Consider the following 22,728-nt stretch of genomic DNA (forward strand, 5'->3'; position numbering starts at 1 on the left):
TGTTGTCCATATCGCACCTCAACACATTGAGAGTATTGCCTTTCTAAAGGATCTATGATTTAACTTTGGTCCAATGATCATAATGTAAAAGAGCATTGGAAACTCTTGGTTTGGTTTCTTTGTGGTTTTGCTGAGATGTGTGTCATGTCCATGTCTTCAGTGTGTTACTTTGCTCACTTTGTTGTGATGGACTAATGGTATTTTTTTTTTTTTTTTTGATTAGGCATTATCTCCTTTTAACGTATGTTAATTGCTTGTATGTTTTTGTAGACTCAAGGTTAAGCTATAAAATCAAACGAACCACTTAAATGAAAGATCACGTTTTACATTAGGGATCGTCGATGGAAGTAGTCAATGAAAAACAATCCAATTATATAATTACTTATCATCAGAATATATAACTTTTATTGATTTTACAATGACCAGTAAGTAATCAAACTATACTATTGACATGAAACATCTCTAACCAAACCAAACTGAATCACATGTACCAGTCCAATTCATTCAGTAGGCAAATTCTCTGCTTCATATCTAACCGAATCGAACAGTTTAGTCGATAAATAACGTTCTCCCCCACTTGGAAAAACAACCTGAAAACCCGACAAAAACCGCGAAAATTCAATAATCCCGATTTAATTTCGGTTTAAATCAAAGCTTATGGCCATTTCAGAGTCAGAGACAGAGCTTTACCACAATGAGTTTCCCAGCATTTTCTGGCCGCTTTGCAACCTTTAACGCAGCCGCTGCCGCGGCTCCAGAGGATATTCCCACCTACCAAATAAAATGATCACATTTTTTAGATACTCCAGTACTATTTTCGGGTTTGTACCGCGAAAAAAGAACATGTTGACGGATTTGTACCAGTAATCCTTCTTTGAGGGCAAGAAGCTTGGCTGTTTCAATGGCTTCCTCACCTGTCACCTAAATCAATAGGTTGCAAAAAATATTAGATCATTGTTTCATAATGATCAAGAAGTATAGATCATCTCAGACTACTTACTTTAATAATTTCATCAACAATGGTTAAGTCCAAATTGAATGGGATAATACCAGAGCCAATTCCTTGGATCAAATGTGGACCTACAACATGAAAAATCCCGATAACCGATATTACGATTAGAAGATGCAAGAACTCGGACGCAAGAGTGATGGTTTCAGATGACTTGGAGAACTATATTAATTCTTGTACAAGCATAAGAAACTTAAGGTTATAACGTTATGTGTTAGAGACTTGGCGTTAGAATATAGTTTGCTATACATTATGTTATAATGGCTTAATGCTATCACTATATATATATGTAAGTTGGATCGCATATGATCTATCAAATATTGATGTTCTGACCTGGTTGGCCTCCGCTCAGTACTGGACTTTCTAAAGGTTCCACCACACAAACCTAATGATCAAGATTGTAACCGAATTATGAAAGAACACTCGGATTTTTACGGCTGTTTTCAAGAATTAGTGAAGTTTTTTTTACCTTAATGTCTTTATTCTTCTCCTTGAGGTACCTTCCTACTCCACTAGCTGTTCCACCAGTCCCAACACCAGCAACCAATATATCTACTTTCCCAGCCGAGTCTCTCCATATTTCCGGCCCCGTGGTTCGGTAATGAATCTGCAAGATAGAAACTTGTATTCAACCGTAGCCAAAAGATCGAGGATTCAAAAAGGGATGCATGATATTTAATAGACCTCTGGGTTTGCAGGATTTTCAAACTGTTGTGGAATGTAACCACCAGGAGTTTTGCTTAATATCGCTTCGGTTTTCTCCAACATTCCTTTAAGGCCAATGCGATAGTCTGAGAGATGAAGCTCAGCACCTAATGCTCTTAGAATAATTCTTCTCTCTAAGCTCATAGTTGAAGGCATCACAAGTATCACTTTATAGCCTCTTGCGGCTCCAATACAGGCTAAACCAATCCCGGTGTTACCAGCCGTTGGCTCGATCAATGTACTCTTTAAACCAGAAAAAAAAAAACATTTTCAAATTCCATAAGTGAAAAATTCTTACTGAAAAAATTTGGATAAACTATATATGATTTAACCTTGCCAGGAGTAATTAGTCCTTTCTCTTCTGCATCTTTAATCATACTATACGCGATTCTGTCTTTGACGCTAGAGCAAGGCTCCATCATCTCAAGCTTTGCAGCGATACGAGCCACACAACCATCAACAACTTTGTTAAGATACACCATTGGTGTGTTACCTATCAACTACACAAAACATAGTACTAAACAACTTTAGACTCTTTCCTTTTTCAAGAAAAGCAAATTCGTAGTACCAAAGGAACAAGAGATGATGTTTTTACTTCAGTGACATCGTTCTTGATCATACATCGATCTTCCATGTTGGTTTTGTTTCCTGAAACTCCTCAAGATTTAAAACCTTTAATGGTCACTTTGGGTTAAAGATATATCAATCAATAAGTTCATAACTAAAACTATTAATTTAGAACCTCTAAAAAACAGTGAAAACAAGATTAGTAAAATTTGATACCCAAGATCAAGAAATGGTAATTTATAAACAAGATTTCTCTAAACAAATATCAACAAAATTAAGAAAAAAAAATTAAAGAAAAAGTCGTACCTTCTTGAAGATTAAACGAATTATAATTAATGAAGAAGATGAGAAAAAATAAAGACAAGACTAAATCCTCAAGATTAGTGTTGTAGAGTCGTTGTAATTGTATATATAGAGTACCCTACTTCGCATGTGGTGCACAGTGTAAGATGAAAACGAGTTTATGTCATCTTTTGCATTATTGAAACTTGAGTGGAGGAAACGTTCATTTCCAATATACAATTACAATTTCTATTACAAAACATAGATTATATTATTATAACTTTATAGATATGGACAAACAAAATCTAGCCAATGAAACGAATTAACCAAAATATCAATTTACTTTCAAGTTTATATTTATAGGCTTTGCGTAAGATATTTTTACCACTTGATAAATATGAATTTGAATTTGTCTTTAGTGTGTGAAATAATAATTACAAATTAATTGCAAGTGTGTGTGTCCATGTTGTCTAATGTGAAAACAAATCTAATAGTTTAATAAACGTTTTTCTTTTTGGATTAATTAATACTAATATTTTAAAAGCTTTGAGAGGATAATAGTCATTTTCTGTGATTAAAAGACTAATCCTTATATGTTATCTGGATAGGATTATGATTGAAATGGTCGGATAATATAACAAAATTGTAAACAATTCAAGCTTCTTTAACATTATGTTTTTTTGTCATTACATAAAAAAATTGTTGGTACAAATAGTTACACAATTGCAAACGTAATTCTTGTTCTGGTAGCCTAAACCCAAATCACGTGAACGTAGTTTTTGTTATACAGAAAAATATTTATAAACTGCCAAAAAGAAAAAGGCTGCAAAGAAAATATTTCAGGAAAGAACAAAATCCTACGCCTAAGCGTACGGGTATCCTATTGAGTTTAGGTCGAGTATTTCGGATTTTTGGTATTTCGGCTTCGTGTTCAGATAAACATCCATTGAGTTTAGTTCGGTTCGGGTGATAATGGAAATACACTTTGAAAATAGGTTTGATTTTGATTTTTTTATCTGAATCTAAACAAAAAACAATCAAAAATCAGTATGATCTTTAAGAAACCCGAACTTAATGTTATAAACCAAGCAAAACAAAGAAAATATTCAAAAACCATTATAGGTTCAAAGCAACTTAAAATTCATGTCTTAAGAAAATTAAGTAATAAAAAAATAATGATGTAAACAAATTTTTAAAAGAATAACCGAGATAATTTAGTAATCTTGATGATAAATCCTAAGAGTTATACACATTTACACAAAAACTTATAGACCATCGGATTTGTTTGGATTTTTTCCGGATTTTAGATAATACCCAATCGGATTTGGGTATCTGAAACTAATAAGTCCTAGACCCATTCATGTATATTCTTTCTATTATTGGATATAAATTCGATTCGGATTTTTTGGATTCGGTTCGGATATAGATTTCAGATCCGCGTATTTTGCCCGGACCACAACATAGAAGAGCTAATAATAATAATAATAAAAAAACATAGAAGAGACTCTTGTTCGTACAAAGGGTCTTGGTACGTGTGTAATAAAGACTAATTAAAGGACTGTTAGTGAGCTCACTGTATAAATTAGAAGCTCTGCATTAAAACAGAGCAAATAACAAAACCAATAAAACTTCTTCTGTCTCTACATTGTCTCTCTTTTGTATGTTCACCAAGAACACATTATTGAGTATTGACAGTGAATTGTTTAAGGCCAAATCTTGCTAATATGATTAAAGTATCTTAGATCAACTCGTGATTAGTAAGGTCTAGTGATTGGATCATTGGCTCAAATCGCAACAATATGATCAGGATCTTCTCTACTAAATTTAGACCGGGCGGATTGTATCGAAAAATACTTAATGAACAACTCATAATTGATCATCATGGAAGATATGTAAGTCTTTACAATAATCAAACTGTGATCTTGGTACCAACATCTCAGAGTCCTACGATACTACTCATTGAACTGGCAAGTTCTCTGCTTTATATCTGACTGACTCGAACAATTCAGTCGATAAATAACGTTCTCCTCCACTAGGAAAAATCACCTACAAACGAGACGATTTGTTTGGTTTCGGCTAAGTAAAAGTTTATGGTAAGTAAAAGAGCCAAGACAAAGCTTACCACAATAAGTTTCCCTTTGTTTTCTGACCTCTTTGCAACCTTTAAGGCAGCCGCTGCTGAGGCTCCAGAAGATATTCCAACCTATAAGAATTTCATCGCATTTTTATCAAAAATTTCGATATTTTAGTTTCTGATTTGTACCAAGAAAAGAACTTTAAAACCAACTGTACCAACAATCCTTCTTTGATAGCAAGAAGCTTGGCTGTTTCAATGGCCTCCTCACCCGTCACCTTAACCAAACAATGCAATATCTCATAATATGGTTTTACGATTGAAAACTCGCGACAATGTTCTAAAAAGCGGTTTAGGCGGTTATCTATGATTTAAACATTCATGTGGCACGTAGACAACCGCCTAAAATTGCATAATCTTCGTTTCAATGTATTTTTCTATTTTCAAATACATTATACAAAATTAAATTATTAAGTTTTATCTCCATATAAATAGTTATAAACATTAATCTGTTAATTTTATATGTATTTAATATTTTTGTTTAAACATTAATCGATTTAAGCGTACATTCTAGGCGTTGCGTCACAACACGCTTACCGCCTAACGCTATCTTAAACAGTGGTCGATATTATCAGTCCGCTACTTACTTGAATGATTTCATCAACGACGGTTAAGTCCAAATTGGTTGGAATTTCACCAGAGCCAATTCCTTGGATCAAATGTGGACCTAAAAATACAAAATCATCAACCATGATTCGATTTAGAGATACTCAAGTCTCAAACACAAGAAATATGTTTCTTTCCTCACCTGGTCTTCCTCCGCTGAGTACTGCACTTTCTGCTGGTTCTACCGCACAAACCTATTGATCAAGACTCAACTTGATCAATTAAATTCGAAAAAATCCAAAGTTTAACGGTCATTTTTAAGAATTAGTGAAGTTTTTGAACCTTAATGTTTCTATTCTTCTCCTTGAGGAACTTCCCTGTTCCACTAACGGTTCCACCAGTTCCAACACCCGCGACCAAGATATCTACTTTCCCCGCTGAATCATTCCAAATCTCCGGACCAGTGGTTCTATAATGTATCTGCAAGAAACAACAAGATTGGATTCAACCATAAGAAAAAAAAAAAAGAAGATAGATACATTCCAAATAATATACAATTGCCTTGGATGCATGATATTATAGATATAAAACCTCGGGGTTTTCCGGATTTATAAACTGGTGTGGTATGTAACCACCAGGAGTTTTGCTTAATATATCTTCAGCTTTCTCCAACTGTCCTTTAATTCCTGTGTTCATATCAGTGAGATGAACCTCTGCTCCTAATGCTCTCAAGATGATTCTCCTCTCTAAGCTCATCGTTGAAGGCATCAAAAGTATCACTTTATACCCTCTTGATGCCCCGATGCTAGCTAAACCAATCCCGGTGTTACCTCCCGTTGCCTCAATCAATGTACTCTAATATAAACAAAACATTTTAAATTTCCAAATGTGAGTTTTAATGGCCTAGGCGACTAGTACCAGTCAATGATTTTGTAAGATGTTTTCTATTGACCTTTCCGGGAGTAATCAATCCTTTCTCTTCAGCGTCTTTGATCATACTATACGCGATTCTGTCTTTGATGCTAGAGCAAGGCTCCATCATCTCGAGCTTGGCAGCGATACGAGCCACACAACCGTCCACAATTTTATTCAAATACACCATTGGTGTGTTACCTATCAACTTCACAAAATGCGCAAAAATATACTAAAAAGCCTCAACAAAATTTTGAACATTGCTTTTAATATCTATCCAAAAAAGAAGCAAAATTACATAGAGATGAAGAAGTTGGAGATATTTACTTGAGTGATATCGTTCTTGATCGAACACCGATCTACCATATTGATTTGTCTTTTAAATCTCCTGCAGAGATAATATTTGGGTACTCAAATGTCAAAAAATGGAGTTATTATAAGATCTAGAATGAACATAGAAGACACCAAATCAATGAGAACGTAGAACGAACAGTGCAGAACTACATTATTAGCTTTTATTGATAAACAAGAAAGAACCAAAATCGTACCCTTTGAGACTTTAGACAAAAATTCAAAGAAGAAGAGACAAAAGACCGCTAAATCTAAAACCACACAAGGCTATATGTATACACATAGACGTACACGTATATATAATGTATGTAGATTAGTATTGAGTGGTTGATAGAATTGAGTTTGTATTATCTATATAATTATACGTTTTGGGAGAAAGAAAGAAAACAAAAAGTACACAGTGAAATAAACCAATAATTGTTGTAATATATGTAAACATGACAACATTGCATATTGTGGTTATGCATTTCCTAGTAATATCTAAAATACAATAAAGCTATTCACTGCGTCGATCACAAGCCTCCATAATCGTCGTAGTAAGCTACCCCGTCACCTTTGGTGTTTTGGTAGTCGACAGTTTTTTTTTGGTTTTGTGAAAAAACCATCCAATTCGCCATTTTTCGTAATTCTTGCCTTTTTACCGAAAAAAAATGCATATTCATTAAAGTCAAAAATAATACGCAATATAACATATATCCTTTATAAATATTTTTTAAATGTTTCTATGTTTACATGTATAAGTTAGATTTTTAAAATTTAAATTGTAGTTTGGTCAAAAAAAGAAGTTTAAATTGTAGATTTGGTCTCCTCATTGCCGGAGCTTCTGGTTAATATACATTTTATTAACATTTTACAAATTTAACGGTGATGACAACATGTTATATATATTGCGTATTATATTTGACTTTGCGAGATTATTTAGGCATGACCAAAACCTAATCTTAACCGTATTTCTAACTGTAACTGGACCGTTTATAAACCGTAACCGGACCGCAATCATATAAAACGGTTAAAAAACGTAACCGTTAACCGTACAAGTAAATTAGTTATGGTTAAAAAAATACTAACTGAAACCAACCGTAACCATAATAAAACCGCTGATTAATTGTACGGTTAACCGTACATTTAAATTATTAAGATAAATTATATTATAACTGTATACAATAAAAACACACATCAAATGTTCGGATAAAATTTTCACTTTATTAAAGCAACATAACAAGTTGAACTCCTAACTAATCAAAATATTTCATACTAAACTATTTTTATTCTTATTTCCGTGTGTATTTGATGTTGAGTTTCTCAGTTTCGATCCAATACCCAGATTTAACTAATTCACAATAAATATTTGAATTCACATATATTTTTTTACTTGTAAAATAAATAGTATTTCATAAGATTTTGTCTCTAATATTAATATTATAATAATCATCAAATAACAGTAACCGTATTTAACCATAACTGTAGTTAACTGTAATCGTCTTAACCGTATATATAATGGTTAAGGGTTCAAGAAAATTGTAACCGTTAACCAGTGGTTATTTAACCATAACCGTGTTAACCGTAACCATGGGCATGGGTAGGAACGAAGATGGAGATAGTGACGATGATAATGTTGACAACAATGGCGGTGGTGAATGGTGATGACAATAATAGTTGTGGTTGCCAATAATGATGATGGTAGTGGTGGCATTTTTGTGATTGCCCAGTCAACCACAGTGGATGTGATTGTGGCGATGTTATTATTTTTTCTTAACTTAAAATTTGGATTTATGTTTATGTTTGCAGGCTGTATTATGGCTAGAAATGTATATATTAGTGGTAAGGGTTTACATATTCGTTTAACTCTTTAAGGAGATTATTTATTTTCACTTATTTTAAATATTTCGAAATTAATGTTTTCGTTTCAGAAACTTGTAAAACACACAGTGTGGCTAATAAACAAGAACATATAATCATTTTTTTATAAATTTTTTTTTCTTATAATCCCAATATTTAGTATAGAGATTTTGGTATTTCTTACAAATAGGATCAAACATAACGTATATAAATTGGATATTCTGTTTTTTTTTTTTAAGTAAGGCGTTCACATGGGAGAACTAACTAAAACCTAGCTTTTACTTTTACAATCCTAGGATGAATTATGGACCACCATGGTTGATAATGATTGTCATTGAAGATATGATCTCTCTCCAAAAGTAGTGTATGAACTATGAAGAATGAAGGTCGGTTGAAGATACTTAACATGTGGTGATGAACACACGATGTAAATTGTGAAGTATGAAGACAGTTCGTGCCCTTTGGGTTATATGAAAATAACATTTAAGTGTATAAGGCTACGGTTAGGAGTGGACATATAAACCGAATCCGAAAATCCGATACAGTCCGAACCGGTTTCGCTTAGTATAACGGTAGAACCCGATATGATTTATATAGAATGTGATTTGAATTTTGGTTTGAACCGAGTAAACCAAAATCTGATAGGAAATTCGCTACATCGAAATCCATTTGGATATCTGCTAAACCCGAACCGATACGTTCATATTATTATTTTTATGCTCAATTTGGATTTGGTTAGTTATTTATTCATATCATTTGGATTGGATAACTCGGATATTTCGGGTTTGATAGGATAGTTCGGATAATTCGAGTATTAGTTTCAAATCGTGACCCAAAACTAAACTTATCTATGTTTCAATTACAATTCAAATTTCCAATAAAACTTGTAAATCGATCTGATTCCGGAAAAAAAAACTGAACCGATCTGATCCGAAAAACATTCGGATTCTATTCAAATTCTAAACATCTCTGCCCGATCTGATAAAAAAGTTCGAACGCCCATGCCTATCTACGATTGTAATGGAATTGAGGAGTATAAAAGGAATGACAATAAATTGAATACATCATCGTAAGGTAAAAGAGCTTCTATGGAAACAAAATCTACGGCTATGATTAAAATGGACAGCTTTAAGTGGACATCTAAGATTTTGTCTTCTCATTCTTCCAAGGTATATGCACAGCTAATTGCAAACGTAGTCGTTGTTCTGATTGCCCAAATCGTGTGAATGTACTTCTATCTTCACAAACACATTACACAGTCTTTTAATGTACATAATTAACAAATTGATTACCAAATAGATATAACAACTGCAACATGTAATTAGGAGAAGACATCACTAATCACACCAAAGAGTTCAAACTCCAAAAAAATACATGTTAATATAATAATGATCATATTATATGCATCACACATAAACATATTATTTGCTTTTCCTTTTATATAAATAATACCTCTTGAGAGTTCTCTTGTTTTTTTTTTTTATTGAACTCTACCAAAAACTATAATCTAATAGACTAATACAAAGGTTATGCACAAACCCACCTAGAAGCATTCATCCCCTAATCAACAAAATTAAAAAAAAAAAAGATTCAATCAAGAAAAATACTAAAAAAACAAAAAAAAAAAAAAAAACCTAGAAAGATTTCAACACCATCAGAAATTTTCAGTACTCAGATTATTAGTTTTATAATTTGCTAATACTATACCTCATCACCATACCACAAGACAACATTCATGTTCTTCCTTCTTCCTTCTTCATCTTACTCATAACTTAGACCTTATAACAAACTCCATTGAAGTCTTCTTTTGTTCATCATCCTCCACTAGGCATTGTCTTTAACTCATTCACAGTGGCTCTAATCTGCTCTTGAACCAATTCTAATCTCCTCGAATACACTTCCAACTCAAGAATCTGTTGTCTCCTCCACCGTTCGTCACCTGCTCCTTTACCTCCAAACCCTTGATTCATCGACGGGATTAGCATCGGACTCAACACACCTAGACCATGAGTACCACCTCCTCCCGGAAACCCACCCATTGCAGCCATCATCATCCCCGTTCTACCGTTCATCATCTCTTTAATCATAGGCGATACACAATTCTTAACCGTCTCTTCTATCAAACCCCCTAGATTCCTCCCGTCGATGAAATCGCCAACCGCAGCCACATTCTCGTTAAGATTAACAGCGTTCGGCAATCCCCCGTCGCAAGGAGCGAGGATCGGTTTATCTTCATCGATCTTCCCAATCCTCGACCGTGATCGTTTCCTACTCATCGTAACTTTCTTCTCCATCCCGTTTTCCAAATCAACATCCACACTCGCATTAGCAATAGAGATATTGAAACCCGAGCCACCGCCATTAGTGTTGTGGTTATTTACGTGATTACTTTCCTCAAAATCCATAACATTGTTATCTTCAAACCCAATGATCTTCCCAGTTTGATTCCAAATCTTCCTAGAGATATCAAAAGTAGCTTGATCATGAGGGCTTTTGAAGAATACCTCTTTACCAGAACTAATCTTACTCATCACATTCCTATACTTCTTCTTCAACCTCCTCAGCTTCTCCACAAGCTGATTCTTATTAAACTCCAACTGAAGCTTCGATTTGATCTGTTCATAAAACGGCGCCGTATCAGGCGGATGAGAGCTGTTTCCACGGTGGTTCGTTATGTAATCAAGAAACCCACGGAGAAGCTCGATCTCGTCTTCGTCAGTCCATAACCTCTGAAAAAGCCGTCTAGAATCATCGATCGGTGGTCTCTGATGAACGATCTCCGTCATACGATGCCATTTCTGATCAGAATCAGACGGAATTGAAGCTACAGGTACGGATCCGGCGGGAAGAGCGACGGTTACGGTACCTGTAGAAGAAGACGATTTAATAACGGACGGAGCTGTTGAAATTGCTGAAACCATAGATGGAGAATTCAGATCTTCGTATTCTGGATCGTCTTCTTCGACGTCGTTTTGTTCTGGTATAACAACATCTTCGTCTGATTCAGTTTCACCTCCTCCTCCACCACCACCACCACCACCGTCGTCTAGATCCGGTGATTCAACGGAGAATACAGTGTCGCGTTGATCCGACGCCATCGTAAGCGAGAGAGAAAGTTTTGTAAATCGATCGAATCAGATCCAGAGAGAGAGGGAGGGAATTGGAATTTGGGTTTTCACGAGGATTGATACGTTTGTGTTGGGGGTGGTAGGGTAATGAGAATATTGGAAATGAGGAGGGGTAGTTTGGGGATTTTGATGAGGTGTGTAATTATTATTAATGACTAAGGGGGTGTTTGTTGCAGTTGCAGGGCAAGTGGTCCAGTGTTTGTTGTTGTTTGTTCCTATCGTTAACCCGTGCTTTGGGTGTGGTTGGTGCGGTTTTGTTGAAAGCGTGATGATCTGAGACGATAGAAAAAAGTCAATGGTTTGTAACCGCAACCGCTACGAAACAGAAAACGCGTTTTCTTAAACGTGATTTGTGTGCATATGATGGATATGAGTTTTGGCGAAAAGTGACGAGGGTGTGTGTGATGAATGATGATGATGATGACCATTGTTTTTGGCGTTCAAAATATATTAAGAGAAACACTTTTTAGATATCACTGTATAAGTTTTTGTTTCAAAAATATCACAAATTTTTTATTTTTTCAAAAATATCAAAAATATAAAAATTGAATTTTGAAGATGTAGAGTTTTTTTGGGTTGACAGTTTACGGGTATTGTTTTTGGGGGTAATGGTTAGTATTTAGGACTTAGAAATTAATTTTGATTGTTTTTTTTTTGTTGCCAATTAATTTTGATTGTTAAAAAATTAAATTTTAGTTTTATGGTATTTTTGGCAAATTTTGTATTTTAGTGGTATTTTTGGAAAATAAATTTTCTAATGATATTTTAGGAAAAATATATATTTTAGTGGTATTTAAGAAAATTATTTATTTTATAGCTGTTACGGAATAATGATTAGAGAAAATGTGATAAAATAACAGTAAAAAGACGGTTTGAATCAAAGTTAAACAATCTTTTTTCTTTTTTCTATTTTTTATTAATTTATATTTTAGAAAAAAATATTTAATCAATTCATCTATTATAACATTTTTGAAGTACCTTTTGGAAAATAACCTTTCATTTTGTATTATTTGCATAATAAATCCTTGCCATTTAAATAAATAACAAAATTTTAAGATAAAATTTGTAATTAAATTACACTAGAATCGCAAAATTAGAAACTAATATTTATTACATTTAACAAAATTTCCTAAAATATCTCCCTAATAAATTGAATATCTCTCCAATATCTTTATATGATCTTATTTGTTTTAAAATTCACATTATTACATAAAACATAAGTATAATAAAAAATACAAAATTTTTTTCGCATATGTAGCAATTTGAATTTTTGAAAACGGACATATATTACTCAATCGATAAAAGAAAAAACATATATGTATAACATCCCACATCGGGTATAAAATTTTAGACAATGGTTCGGAACCATTATAAATATGACTAATATGAAACTTAAAAATCCAAAATCTTGAATAGAAGATTACAACAAAAAAAAGTTTTACTAAATTTTAGGTAATCCAAAATTTTAAAATCTTGATTGGTTAAAATGAATTTTTGGAAAACAAAAACCAAAATCTCTCTCGAAATCTGTAAAACATTCAAGGTTTATATTTTACATAAATATGATTTAACGGGTTTGAGTATTATGTTTTTCTTACGGGTTATCTTACGGGTTAACAAAAAAATAAATAACAAATATAACTTAAACATAATTTTTTTAGTCCCGCGAGTTACAAAAAAAATAACAATCAAAAATATAATTACACAATCTTAAACATTTCTGAAGTACCTTTTGCATTTATTCCAGGGCGTTTAGTAACTGATAACATTATGATCGCTCATGAAGTCATGCATGCATTAAAATCTAGAAAAAGAGTTTCAAAGAATTATATGGCTATTAAAACAGATGTCACAAAGGCTTATGATAGGGTTGAATGGGGGTTTTTAGAGGTTACTATGCAACTGTTTGGTTTCTCTTCTACGTGGATCAATTGGATTATGGCTTCAGTTCGATCTGTAAGTTACTCTATCCTCATTAATGGTTCCCCTCATGGTATGGTTCTTCCGGAACGTGGTATTCGACAAGGCGATCCTCTTTCTCCTTACTTATTCATTTTGTGTGCGGATATAATGAGTCATTTAATCAACAAAAGAGTTCAAGATGGCGACATTCGAGGTATTAGAATTGGTAATGGAGTACCGGCCATTACACATCTACAATTTGCGAACGATTCTCTTTTCTTTTGTCAAGCAAATTCTCGGAACTGTAAAGCAATCAAGGAAGCTTTTGAAGTGTATGAATATTATTCGGGACAAAAAATTAATACTTCAAAGTCCCTTATAACTTTTGGTTCTAAGGTTCATGGTCATCATCAAAATCGTTTAAAAAATATTTTACAAATCCCAAATCATGGGGGTGGAGGCAAGTACCTTGGACTAGCTGAGCAGTTTGGTAGGAAGAAAAAAGATATGTTTAACTACATTCTACAAAAGGTTAAACAGAGGACAGCTTCTTGGAGTACAACAAAATTATCACCGGCTGGAAAAGAAATTATGCTTAAGTCTGTTGCTCTTGCAATGCCCGTATATTCTATGTCTTGTTTCAAAATTCCAGCGACTATTATAAATGAAATAGAATCTGAGTTACAACGTTTCTGGTGGGAAAAAGAAAACCAAGAGAGAGGAATTCCATGGGTAGCTTGGAAAAGACTTCAATACACAAAAAGTGAAGGTGGATTAGGTTTTAAAAATTTATCAAAGTTTAATGATGCTCTTTTAGCAAAACAAGCCTGGAGAATTTATAAACATCCAAATACACTCTTTGCTCGGGTTATGAAAGCTAGATACTTTAAAGATGATTCGATTTTAGAGGCTAAGAAGCGTGTTAATCAATCCTATGGGTGGTCTTCTATTTTAGAAGGTCTTAAACTCATAAAATTAGGAACTCGTTATATTATTGGCGATGGTGAAACTGCTAGAATTAATGTTGATAATGTTATTCCCTCTCATCCCCCTCGACCTATTCATGGAGTAATTAACACTGACACATGCTACTTTAAAGATTTAATATCTATTGTTGGTAGTTATAGATACTGGGATTTAGCTAAGGTTTCTGAAAAAATTCCTTTAATGGACCATACTAATATTAAAAACATGTATTTATCTAGGATTTCTACTCCTGATAAACTTATATGGCATTATAATAAGTCGGGGGATTATTCTGTTCGTTCGGGATATTGGTTAGCTACTCATGATCCATCTTTAATTATGGAAAACCCTCCTGTACCCCATGGTTCCATTAAGCTAAAAAATAAAATCTGGAAACTGAATATTCTTCCAAAAATAAAACATTTCATTTGGAGAGTCTTATCAAAAGCTATACCATCTATAACTCGTCTTATTAGTCGTGGAATGCATTTGGATCCTATTTGTCCGCGATGTTTTCGGGATGATGAGACAATTGAACATATTTTTTATTCTTGTCCCCATGCCAAGTTAATTTGGGATTTTTCACCCTTTCCTTTAAATCTTTTGTTAGCTTCTTCCTCTAATTGTGAGAGCTTTATTGAAGCTTTATTATTTTTACAAACAGATAATACTTTAACTCAGGAAACAAAGTTATTTCCATTTTGGCTTCTTTGGCATATCTGGAAATCTAGGAATAATTTCATTTTTAATGGTGTTGAGGAATATCCTATTAATATTGTTCAACGGGCTAAAGGAGATGTTCTTGATTGGTTAACTTATAACGTTTCTACAACAACTAACCATGTACATCAGAGTCCTAATCATAATATGACTTGGACGCGACCAAAGGAAGACATTCTTAAATGTAATTACGACGCAGCTTTCGATTATAACACTAACCATGTCCACGGAGGCTGGATTATTCGTGATAAAAATGGTGGTTCTAATGGATGGGGATCTTCTCGTCTGGGACAAGCCTTATCGCCGTTAGAAGCTGAAGCAAAGGCTCTGCTCGCAGCAATGCAACAGAGTTGGATTAAAGGGATTCGAAAAATATGCTTTGAAGGAGATTGTGAGATTTTGAATCGGATTATTAATCATCAATTCATTGATACCTCTATAGAATGTATTATTCAAGATATTCGTTTTTGGTCTTCTTGTTTTCAGTTCATAGATTTCTCTTTCACTCCTAGGAGGTATAATAATGTTGCACATTTATTAGCAAAGTTTGGTTGTATTTCCTCTAGTTTTTTTTCTGATTGTTTTAATCCGCCACAATGGCTTTCTGAACAATTGTGTATTGATTACATTACTTCATCTATATAATTCTATTTTGACGAAAAAAAAAAACCTTTTATTTTGTATTATTTGCATAATAAATCCTTGCCATTTAAATAAATAACAAAATTTTAAGATAAAATTTGTAATTAAATTACACTAGAATCGCAAAATTAGAAACTAATATTTATTACATTTAACAAAATTTCCTAAAATATCTCCCTAATAAATTGAATATCTCTCCAATATCTTTATATGATCTTATTTGTTTTAAAATTCACATTATTACATAAAACATAAGTATAATAAAAATACAAAAAAAATTTCGCATATATAGCAATTTGAATTTTTGAAAACGGACATATATTACTCAATCGATAAAAGAAAAAACATATATGTATAACATCCCACATCGGGTATAAAATTTTAGACAATTGTTCGGAACCATTATAAATATGACTAATATGAAACTTAAAAATCCAAAATCTTGAATAGAAGATTACAACAAAAAAAGTTTTACTAAATTTTAGGGAATCCAAAATTTTAAAATCTTGATTGGTTAAAATGAATTTTTGGAAAACAAAAACCAAGATCTCTCTCGAAATCTGTAAAACATTCAAGGTTTACATTTTACATAAATATGATTTAACGGGTTTGAGTATTATGTTTTTCTTACGGGTTATCTTACGGGTTAACAAAATAAATAAATAACAAATATAACTTAAACATAATTTTTTTAGTCCCGCGAGTTACAAAAAAAATAACAATCAAAAATATAATTACACAATCTTAAACACTAAAAAGATAATAAAATTAACAAATAAAACTTAAATATATATATATATATATCTTTTTTTAGTCAAAACAATCATCCCGCGGTGTACCGCGGGTTAAAACCTAGTAAAAATACAAAATTTATTACTGTTAATAAAATTAGGAGTCGCAGCTTTAAACCAGATTTAAAACAACAACAACAAAAAAAACAATTTAACCAGAAATTAATTAATTGCACCAAACTAGCAATATTTCTTCATTTATGAAAATCATTTGCCAAAGACTGACCGAAGATGCATATACCGCCAAGAGCCAACCAACAATAAACGATTCTTCTTATCAAAATGAGTAACTCTTACCATACAATTCCAAATATACTAATAGCCAGAACCACTACAGTTCCAAATAGAGCCATTTTTTTTTAGTTCCAAACAGAGAAAAGATTTGACTTATTACTGTAAAACTATAACTTGGTTTCTTGACAGAAGATTAGCATAGGAGTTTTGTTACTTTTAGGCAATTGGAATTTTAAATAGGAGGTTTGGATTATCGATGGTAAGCCGAGGACATCTTCGATATGTAAAGATTTTTATTCATCTAGATGGGTTTAGTTTGGTCCCTTTGTGTCGAGCTTTTCAGACTCTAGATGGTTTTAGTTTGGTCCCTTTGTGTCGAGCTTTCCAGTTTGGTTTTTCTCGTTTGTGGGGTTCCTTTTCTATCGTTGTATCTTTTTAGCCATTTAGTTTTGGTTCTTTGCTTCTCTCTTTTGGGTATTAGACTCCAGGGAAATCTTGTCTTTTCCCGGCATATGTTTGTATTCCACAAAGTATTTCACTAATAAAATTTCATACGACAAAAAAAAAAGACAGAAATTAAAAGTGAAGATATTGACAGAGAAACAAGTATTTACCAGTTTAATTCAAATGGAGAAAGTAAATACAAAGCATGTCAACAAGAACCGAAATTGAGTTTTTCTTTTTTTTTTTTCTTTTTCTTCTGTTTATAAAATGAACAATTTGAAGCAGAGATTTATTTAAGTTAAAGGCAAGAGCATTCTTCGTCTTCTACTTCTTCTAATTACCATCATGAAGGAGGAGAAGAGGAAGAAGAATGTGATGGAGGAGAAGAGCTTTTAGTATAAACGAAACTTCTCCTTAGTGTTCTGGAAGACTTGTTCTGCAATAACGGCGCCATTCCCGTCTGCTTTTATTATCTCCAGGCTGGATTTTTGGTAAACCCCAGTGCCTCTTAGCGCATCAGCTATGAAGTCATCGAACCCGATGGCTATAGCTGCTTCGGCTTTAGCTCCATAAACCAATCTCTGTTCACAAGTAGAGAGGTGAGTACTTCTCATGATAATGAAGGAGAATTCAAATGATGAGTTTCTACGTTTTTACCTTGAGTCTCGATAGATGGATGGCTCCGAAACACATGGGACATGGCTCACAAGATGCGTAAATCTCGCATTCTGATAGCTCGATTTTGTTAAGTTTCTTGCATGCCTGCATCATGTCCACAACGGTTTCAAATCATTATTCCATCACCAGTTTTATGTAGTTTCAAGATTTCCAGAGCAAAGTGACACTGACAAATTTGATCGATCGATCAATCATATAAATACTCTTTTTCTACCTCTCTAATGGCTGTGACTTCAGCATGTGCAGTAGGGTCTGTGTATTTCAAAACCATATTGTGGCAGCTAACTACAACCTCGTTCTTATGCACAATCACTGCACCAAATGGACCGCCATCACCACAGTCAACTCCCTTGTAAGCTTCTTCAACAGCTTGCGTTAGGAATTTGTGGTCGCTATCGTGCACAGCTGATCAAAGACAAATCATAAACATAAACAACAACACAACTTCTCCAAGCAAGCACACCAAATTTTCAACTAACTAAGCCGGCAAGCAAAAACTACACAAAGCCAAAGGTTCCTAAAAGAAACAGGCTCTGCATTTGAAAGACGATTATAGATGCATCTACCATAACAAGAATCACATGTTGTTGATCATAACTCCTAACTATAAGTAATGCATCAAAACTGTTAAAAGTCCATTACCTTGTTGGTGACCGGAAAATGCAGAAGCCACAGAGATGGTTCCGTCTTTCGCTTCCACTACACAGTTCAAACAAGAGAAGGCAATCAGATCCTCCTCAGAACACAAAAACAAATCGACACAGCTTCTTCATGGTTAGACACAAACCAAGTTAGCATAAACCATTACTTTTGAATCAAGCAAACACCACACTAACAGAGGAATCTTCAAGCTAAGATAACACAAAACTTAAGAAACTCATTAATACTAATCTAAAAAAGTCAAAATCGAACACAAATCAATTTTGACCACCACAAATCAATTCCACGGTGAAGCATATGTACAGTGTGATGATGATGATGATGATGATGATGATGATGATATATAAACTCACATGTAATCTTTGATTTGACAACGATTAAACAACATAAACATACTTGTAAAATTTTCTCATCTGCATGTGAAATCAAATGAAGAGAAAATTCCAAAAAAATCCAAGGAAAATCTCAAGAATCCCGATCTGGGAAATTGAAAACTGAATCAACCTTGAGAAAGTATCTGATTCGAGATTTATAATCAAAATCGCGAAGATGTGAAATAATCAAAAATTCTCAAACAACGAATCTGGAACAGACTAAGCAAAATCAAAGAATAAAAATAGTCCGATCTCGATCCAGACTGAGTAATGCGAAGAGGATCGTAAATTGATTATGATTACCCTTAGCTTCTTCCATAACTGAGAACTTGAAGGTTGATGATGATGACGATGATGAATGATTCTGAAAAAAATGAAGAAGTGGTGTTTGTGTGGTGTGAAGAAGATTGAAGAAGAGGAGAAGTGTGTGTTTATATAAAGAAGAGGAAACAGAGGAGAGTCCAAGATTGAGATTTGGGGGAGATAGAGAGATAGAGACGAACACCAGAAGCTGAGGTGTGAAGAAGAGAGAGAGAGATATATAAATTGTGGAAAAAGGTGAATTAACGAGAAAGGAAAGAAACAAAGAAAATTCGGGTTTTAATACTGCAAAAATGGATATATAATAAAATAAAATAAAATAAAATAATTTAATTCGTAACATTTATAGTATATTATTCCAAACTAAGTTATAACTGATTTAAACTAGATATACAGTAAAACCTCTATAAATTAATAATGTTGGGACCGTGGAAATCTATTAATTTGTAAAGGTATTAATTTATCGATAAATTAATAATTATTAATTTATAGAGCGATATTCTTAATTTGAAAAATATTTTCAAAAAAATATTTAAAAATAAGATTTAATCATGATAATTAGTATTTGATATATTCAATTACAAATAAAATAATAATTATGTATTAAAATAGAATGCTAACTATTTTTCATATAGTAAAATATTAGAAATAAAATCTAACAAAAGCTATACATATATTTTGAAAATTTTACCTAATTATTAATTTATAATATTGATGGGACCATATATTTACAAAGGATTTTCAAAAAATTATTATCTTATTATTTTATCGAAATATGTCTAAAATTACACTGGTTCCAACTTGGGACCGGAAAATTTAATAATTTACAGAGATTATTAATTTATCGAGTATTAATTTATAGAGGATTTACTGTAGTTATTTGATTTTAAATTTAAGATTGTATACCGTAATTAGTAAGAAAATGTCACTTTATACCACTTTTATAAGAAGGTGATTAATGGAGACAGAGATTTTTATTTTATTTTTAAGTTTGAAAGTTTGATTTTTTAATTATTTAGCTGCCTTATAAGTTTTCATATTTTTTCTCACTGTCCATTTGTTTTGTTTTATTTTATTATGATTATTATTTTTTATAAAAGTAAATAATTTATTACTTTGTTTTTTTCTGTAAGTTTATAAGTTTTCGTAATTTTTCTCACTGTCCATTTATTTTATTTTACTTTATTATGATTATTATTTTTCCTAAAAGTAAATAATTTATTACTTTGTTTTTTTAATAAGTTTTTGCGTTTCGAGCAACATTTTAAACCAATCACCTCTAAATTACTCTATATTGTCATTTAAATCAAATTACCTAATAATTTTTAAACTACAATTTTCCGTTTTAATTAATTCTTGTTTTCGTATCGGTTGCGTGTACAATAGTTTTCGGAATTCGCTCTTAGTAACTGTTCACTAGTTAAAACATTATGGACTATTCTCTCTACTCTAACTAATACAGTACAAAACTGTAATTCATTTTAGCATATATGTATAAATTGTAGATTTATTTATATGAAAAAGAACCAAAAAATATATATATAAGAAAGCTTGAAGAAATAGCTAGCACAATAATAGGATCAGATAAGTCAAATGACTCAAATGAGATATGGAGAACTTTAGCATTTGGTAGATAAGACTTATCTTCCATAAAAATGGCATATTAGGGTGACTGGGAATAAAGATAATAGAGAGTCTCATCTTTCATTTTGTTTCTGTTGGGTAATACTAATTGTTTATTCTAGTCACATTAAAAAAATGCAATTATTAACTTATTATTAGTTTGATCATCTTTTTTGTTTTCAGATTCTTTATGTAGTTTTATTTTGGGGTTAGGGCATATATAGAAGAAATTTCCTAAGAAACCATATATGTGATTTGCTTATACTGTTTTGTTTGACCACAAGACAAAGTAGGTTCGGGTATTCATATCGGATATAAACTGATTCTGAAAATTTATAATCCGTTCGAGATTTATAACTATTTGGTTCGTTTAAAATTTTTTGAATTCGGATAACAGAATTTATTATCCATTCGAGTTTTAAGATTATTCGTTTCGGTTCAAATTTTTTGGATCGATTTTCGAATATCAGATTTTATACTCAAAGAGATTTTGTGCTATAGAATATATATATATATGGAAAAGGAGTCTTTGTTAATAATGACAAGAGTAAGTAGTACCTTTACAAAAAAAATCTAAAATAACAACCATGAAATGCCAAATTGATAGAAAAGGAAAAAAAACAAATACATGTAATGTGTGAGTATCATAATTACATGCCATTATAAAGAACATAATATATATATATAAAATTGTCTACGCAAACACAATTATTGAACCGAGAGAGACGCATGTTAGTAACGTTATCGGTGTGTGACTTTGTTCAATGAATAACGAATAAAACAAATCGAATCGAAGATTGGCACATTTTTGTTGACCATCTTTTACATGGAAAACGCATCAAAAGTAATCATATACTAACATATTTAAAATTTACAAAATTGTTACAACGTTTTGGTAAAAAGAAAAAATGAAAAAAGTATGCTAATTGGTGATAGAATATTTAATTTGGAGACAATGTTTCGTGGAAATTTACAAGAACTTGTTTGTGTTTACATTACGTTTGCGTGTACTGGTCATGTTTGCGTATACGGCTACCACTCTTACCCGTATCTTCCCTCTTGCGTTGATCGTTTTGTTTCGAAAGATAGTAAAAAACATATTGGGACATAAAAAGAAAGCACGGATAAGGGATCAAGTGCAAGTGTAGTCCAAATGGGTTTTTTCCCAATGTGGTAGATGATTTACTTAGGTGTTGATTGGTTCTCCCGTTTGCACCCGTCTAGCGGTTGCTAGCTGGCGTTTGCAGTTGTTATCGTAAAAAAATGCTTCACACCGGCTCGAGTCGCTCGAAATCGCTGGATTTCAAAAATTTCTTTCCGCAAGTGTTTGCAGTTATTATAAATTATATATTATCAAATCCTACATATATTCACATTAATTCTCAAAAAAAAAATCATTCTCTAAACTTATTTTTCCAATATTATTAATTATTTATTTTTCACTATAAAATTTATTTGTTTAACATTTGAATAATTATTTATATTTAGTAGTTATTTATGTTTTTATTATAATCATGTTTAAATTTTTTTATAATTTTTAATAAATATATTTTACTTATTTTTTTAATAATAATAAGGCATTTTATTAGTTATCAATCATATTTATTTTTTCAATATATTATTAAGTACTTAAAATAATTATTAAGTAATAGAGCTTTTTAGTAGTTATCAATCATATTCATTTTAATATATTTTATCATAATAATATATATTTTGGTATATTTATATATTTTTATAAATATATTTATATCTATTTTGTATTTTTTTAATCGATATTGCTCCTACTGGTCAACCAATCATAAAACTCCCACAAACGCACCCAATTTCAGACGCTAAACCAGTCGTTCAAAACACATAATAACTCTAGGAACCGCAATCGCCCGCTTCCGCAAACTCCCGC

The 22,728-nt window shown here is 32.2% G+C and overlaps 4 protein-coding genes across 7 annotated transcripts; all 4 read right to left on the minus strand.

Annotated features, from left to right (window-relative positions):
* Positions 1-307: 307 nt before the first annotated feature.
* Positions 308-2,688, minus strand: LOC17884011 (bifunctional L-3-cyanoalanine synthase/cysteine synthase D2). Its single transcript, XM_023780609.1, has 10 exons — positions 2,588-2,688; positions 2,310-2,362; positions 2,047-2,214; positions 1,694-1,957; positions 1,479-1,616; positions 1,343-1,394; positions 1,001-1,080; positions 862-921; positions 691-771; positions 308-590 (listed from the first exon to the last, which is right to left on the minus strand). Exons 2-10 carry the CDS (start codon positions 2,346-2,348, stop codon positions 501-503), a joined length of 972 nt encoding a protein of 323 aa, XP_023636377.1. The 5' UTR covers positions 2,349-2,362; positions 2,588-2,688; the 3' UTR covers positions 308-500.
* Positions 2,689-4,381: 1,693 nt separating this feature from the next.
* On the minus strand, positions 4,382-6,757 carry LOC17884629 (bifunctional cystathionine gamma-lyase/cysteine synthase). Of its 4 annotated transcripts, XM_023780792.1 has the most exons (10): positions 6,704-6,757; positions 6,483-6,543; positions 6,196-6,363; positions 5,835-6,098; positions 5,586-5,723; positions 5,446-5,497; positions 5,285-5,364; positions 4,856-4,915; positions 4,686-4,766; positions 4,382-4,609 (listed from the first exon to the last, which is right to left on the minus strand). In XM_023780792.1, exons 2-10 carry the CDS (start codon positions 6,519-6,521, stop codon positions 4,520-4,522), a joined length of 972 nt encoding a protein of 323 aa, XP_023636560.1. In that variant the 5' UTR covers positions 6,522-6,543; positions 6,704-6,757; the 3' UTR covers positions 4,382-4,519. The 4 variants fall into 4 exon arrangements, with proteins under 4 accessions (XP_023636560.1, XP_023636561.1, XP_023636559.1 ...); XM_023780793.1 differs by lacking the exon at positions 6,704-6,757 and having other exon boundaries at positions 6,196-6,356; positions 6,483-6,654; XM_023780791.1 differs by lacking the exon at positions 6,704-6,757 and having other exon boundaries at positions 6,483-6,654.
* A 2,942-nt stretch (positions 6,758-9,699) lies between these two features.
* Positions 9,700-11,546, minus strand: LOC17883470 (probable transcription factor At5g28040). Its single transcript, XM_023780789.1, has one exon. It carries the CDS (start codon positions 11,441-11,443, stop codon positions 10,160-10,162), a length of 1,284 nt encoding a protein of 427 aa, XP_023636557.1. The 5' UTR covers positions 11,444-11,546; the 3' UTR covers positions 9,700-10,159.
* Positions 11,547-17,304: 5,758 nt separating this feature from the next.
* LOC17882018 (guanine deaminase) lies at positions 17,305-19,373 on the minus strand. The gene is made up of 5 exons (XM_006288341.2): positions 19,188-19,373; positions 18,493-18,549; positions 18,065-18,255; positions 17,830-17,934; positions 17,305-17,753 (listed from the first exon to the last, which is right to left on the minus strand). The coding sequence occupies exons 1-5, from the start codon at positions 19,201-19,203 to the stop codon at positions 17,565-17,567; spliced, it is 558 nt and encodes a 185-aa protein (XP_006288403.2). The 5' UTR covers positions 19,204-19,373; the 3' UTR covers positions 17,305-17,564.
* Between the last annotated feature and the right edge of the window lie 3,355 nt (positions 19,374-22,728).

Source organism: Capsella rubella, unplaced genomic scaffold (assembly GCF_000375325.1).
Source record: "Capsella rubella cultivar Monte Gargano unplaced genomic scaffold, Caprub1_0 scaffold_6, whole genome shotgun sequence".
Lineage (NCBI taxonomy): Eukaryota > Viridiplantae > Streptophyta > Magnoliopsida > Brassicales > Brassicaceae > Capsella > Capsella rubella.

Bases quoted from the DNA above. Each gene is read 5' to 3' on its own strand.
- LOC17884011 (XM_023780609.1), bottom strand. From the start codon at position 2,348: ATGGAAGATCGATGTATGATCAAGAACGATGTCACTGAA. The intron at 1,081-1,342 runs GTCAGAACATCA...TTCATGTTGTAG, and splicing joins ACTGAGCGGAGGCCAACCAG to GTCCACATTTGATCCAAGGA. The intron at 591-690 runs GTAAAGCTCTGT...TCGGGTTTTCAG, and splicing joins ATGCTGGGAAACTCATTGTG to GTTGTTTTTCCAAGTGGGGG.
- LOC17884629 (XM_023780790.1), bottom strand. From the start codon at position 6,521: ATGGTAGATCGGTGTTCGATCAAGAACGATATCACTCAA. The intron at 6,099-6,195 runs GTCAATAGAAAA...TGTTTATATTAG, and splicing joins GATTGATTACTCCCGGAAAG to AGTACATTGATTGAGGCAAC. The intron at 4,767-4,855 runs GTACAGTTGGTT...AAATTCTTATAG, and splicing joins CTATCAAAGAAGGATTGTTG to GTTGGAATATCTTCTGGAGC.
- LOC17883470 (XM_023780789.1), bottom strand. From the start codon at position 11,443: ATGGCGTCGGATCAACGCGACACTGTATTCTCCGTTGAATCACCGGAT.
- LOC17882018 (XM_006288341.2), bottom strand. The intron at 17,935-18,064 runs GTAGAAAAAGAG...GACATGATGCAG, and splicing joins AAGTCACAGCCATTAGAGAG to GCATGCAAGAAACTTAACAA. The intron at 17,754-17,829 runs GTAAAAACGTAG...ACTTGTGAACAG, and splicing joins TCCATCTATCGAGACTCAAG to AGATTGGTTTATGGAGCTAA.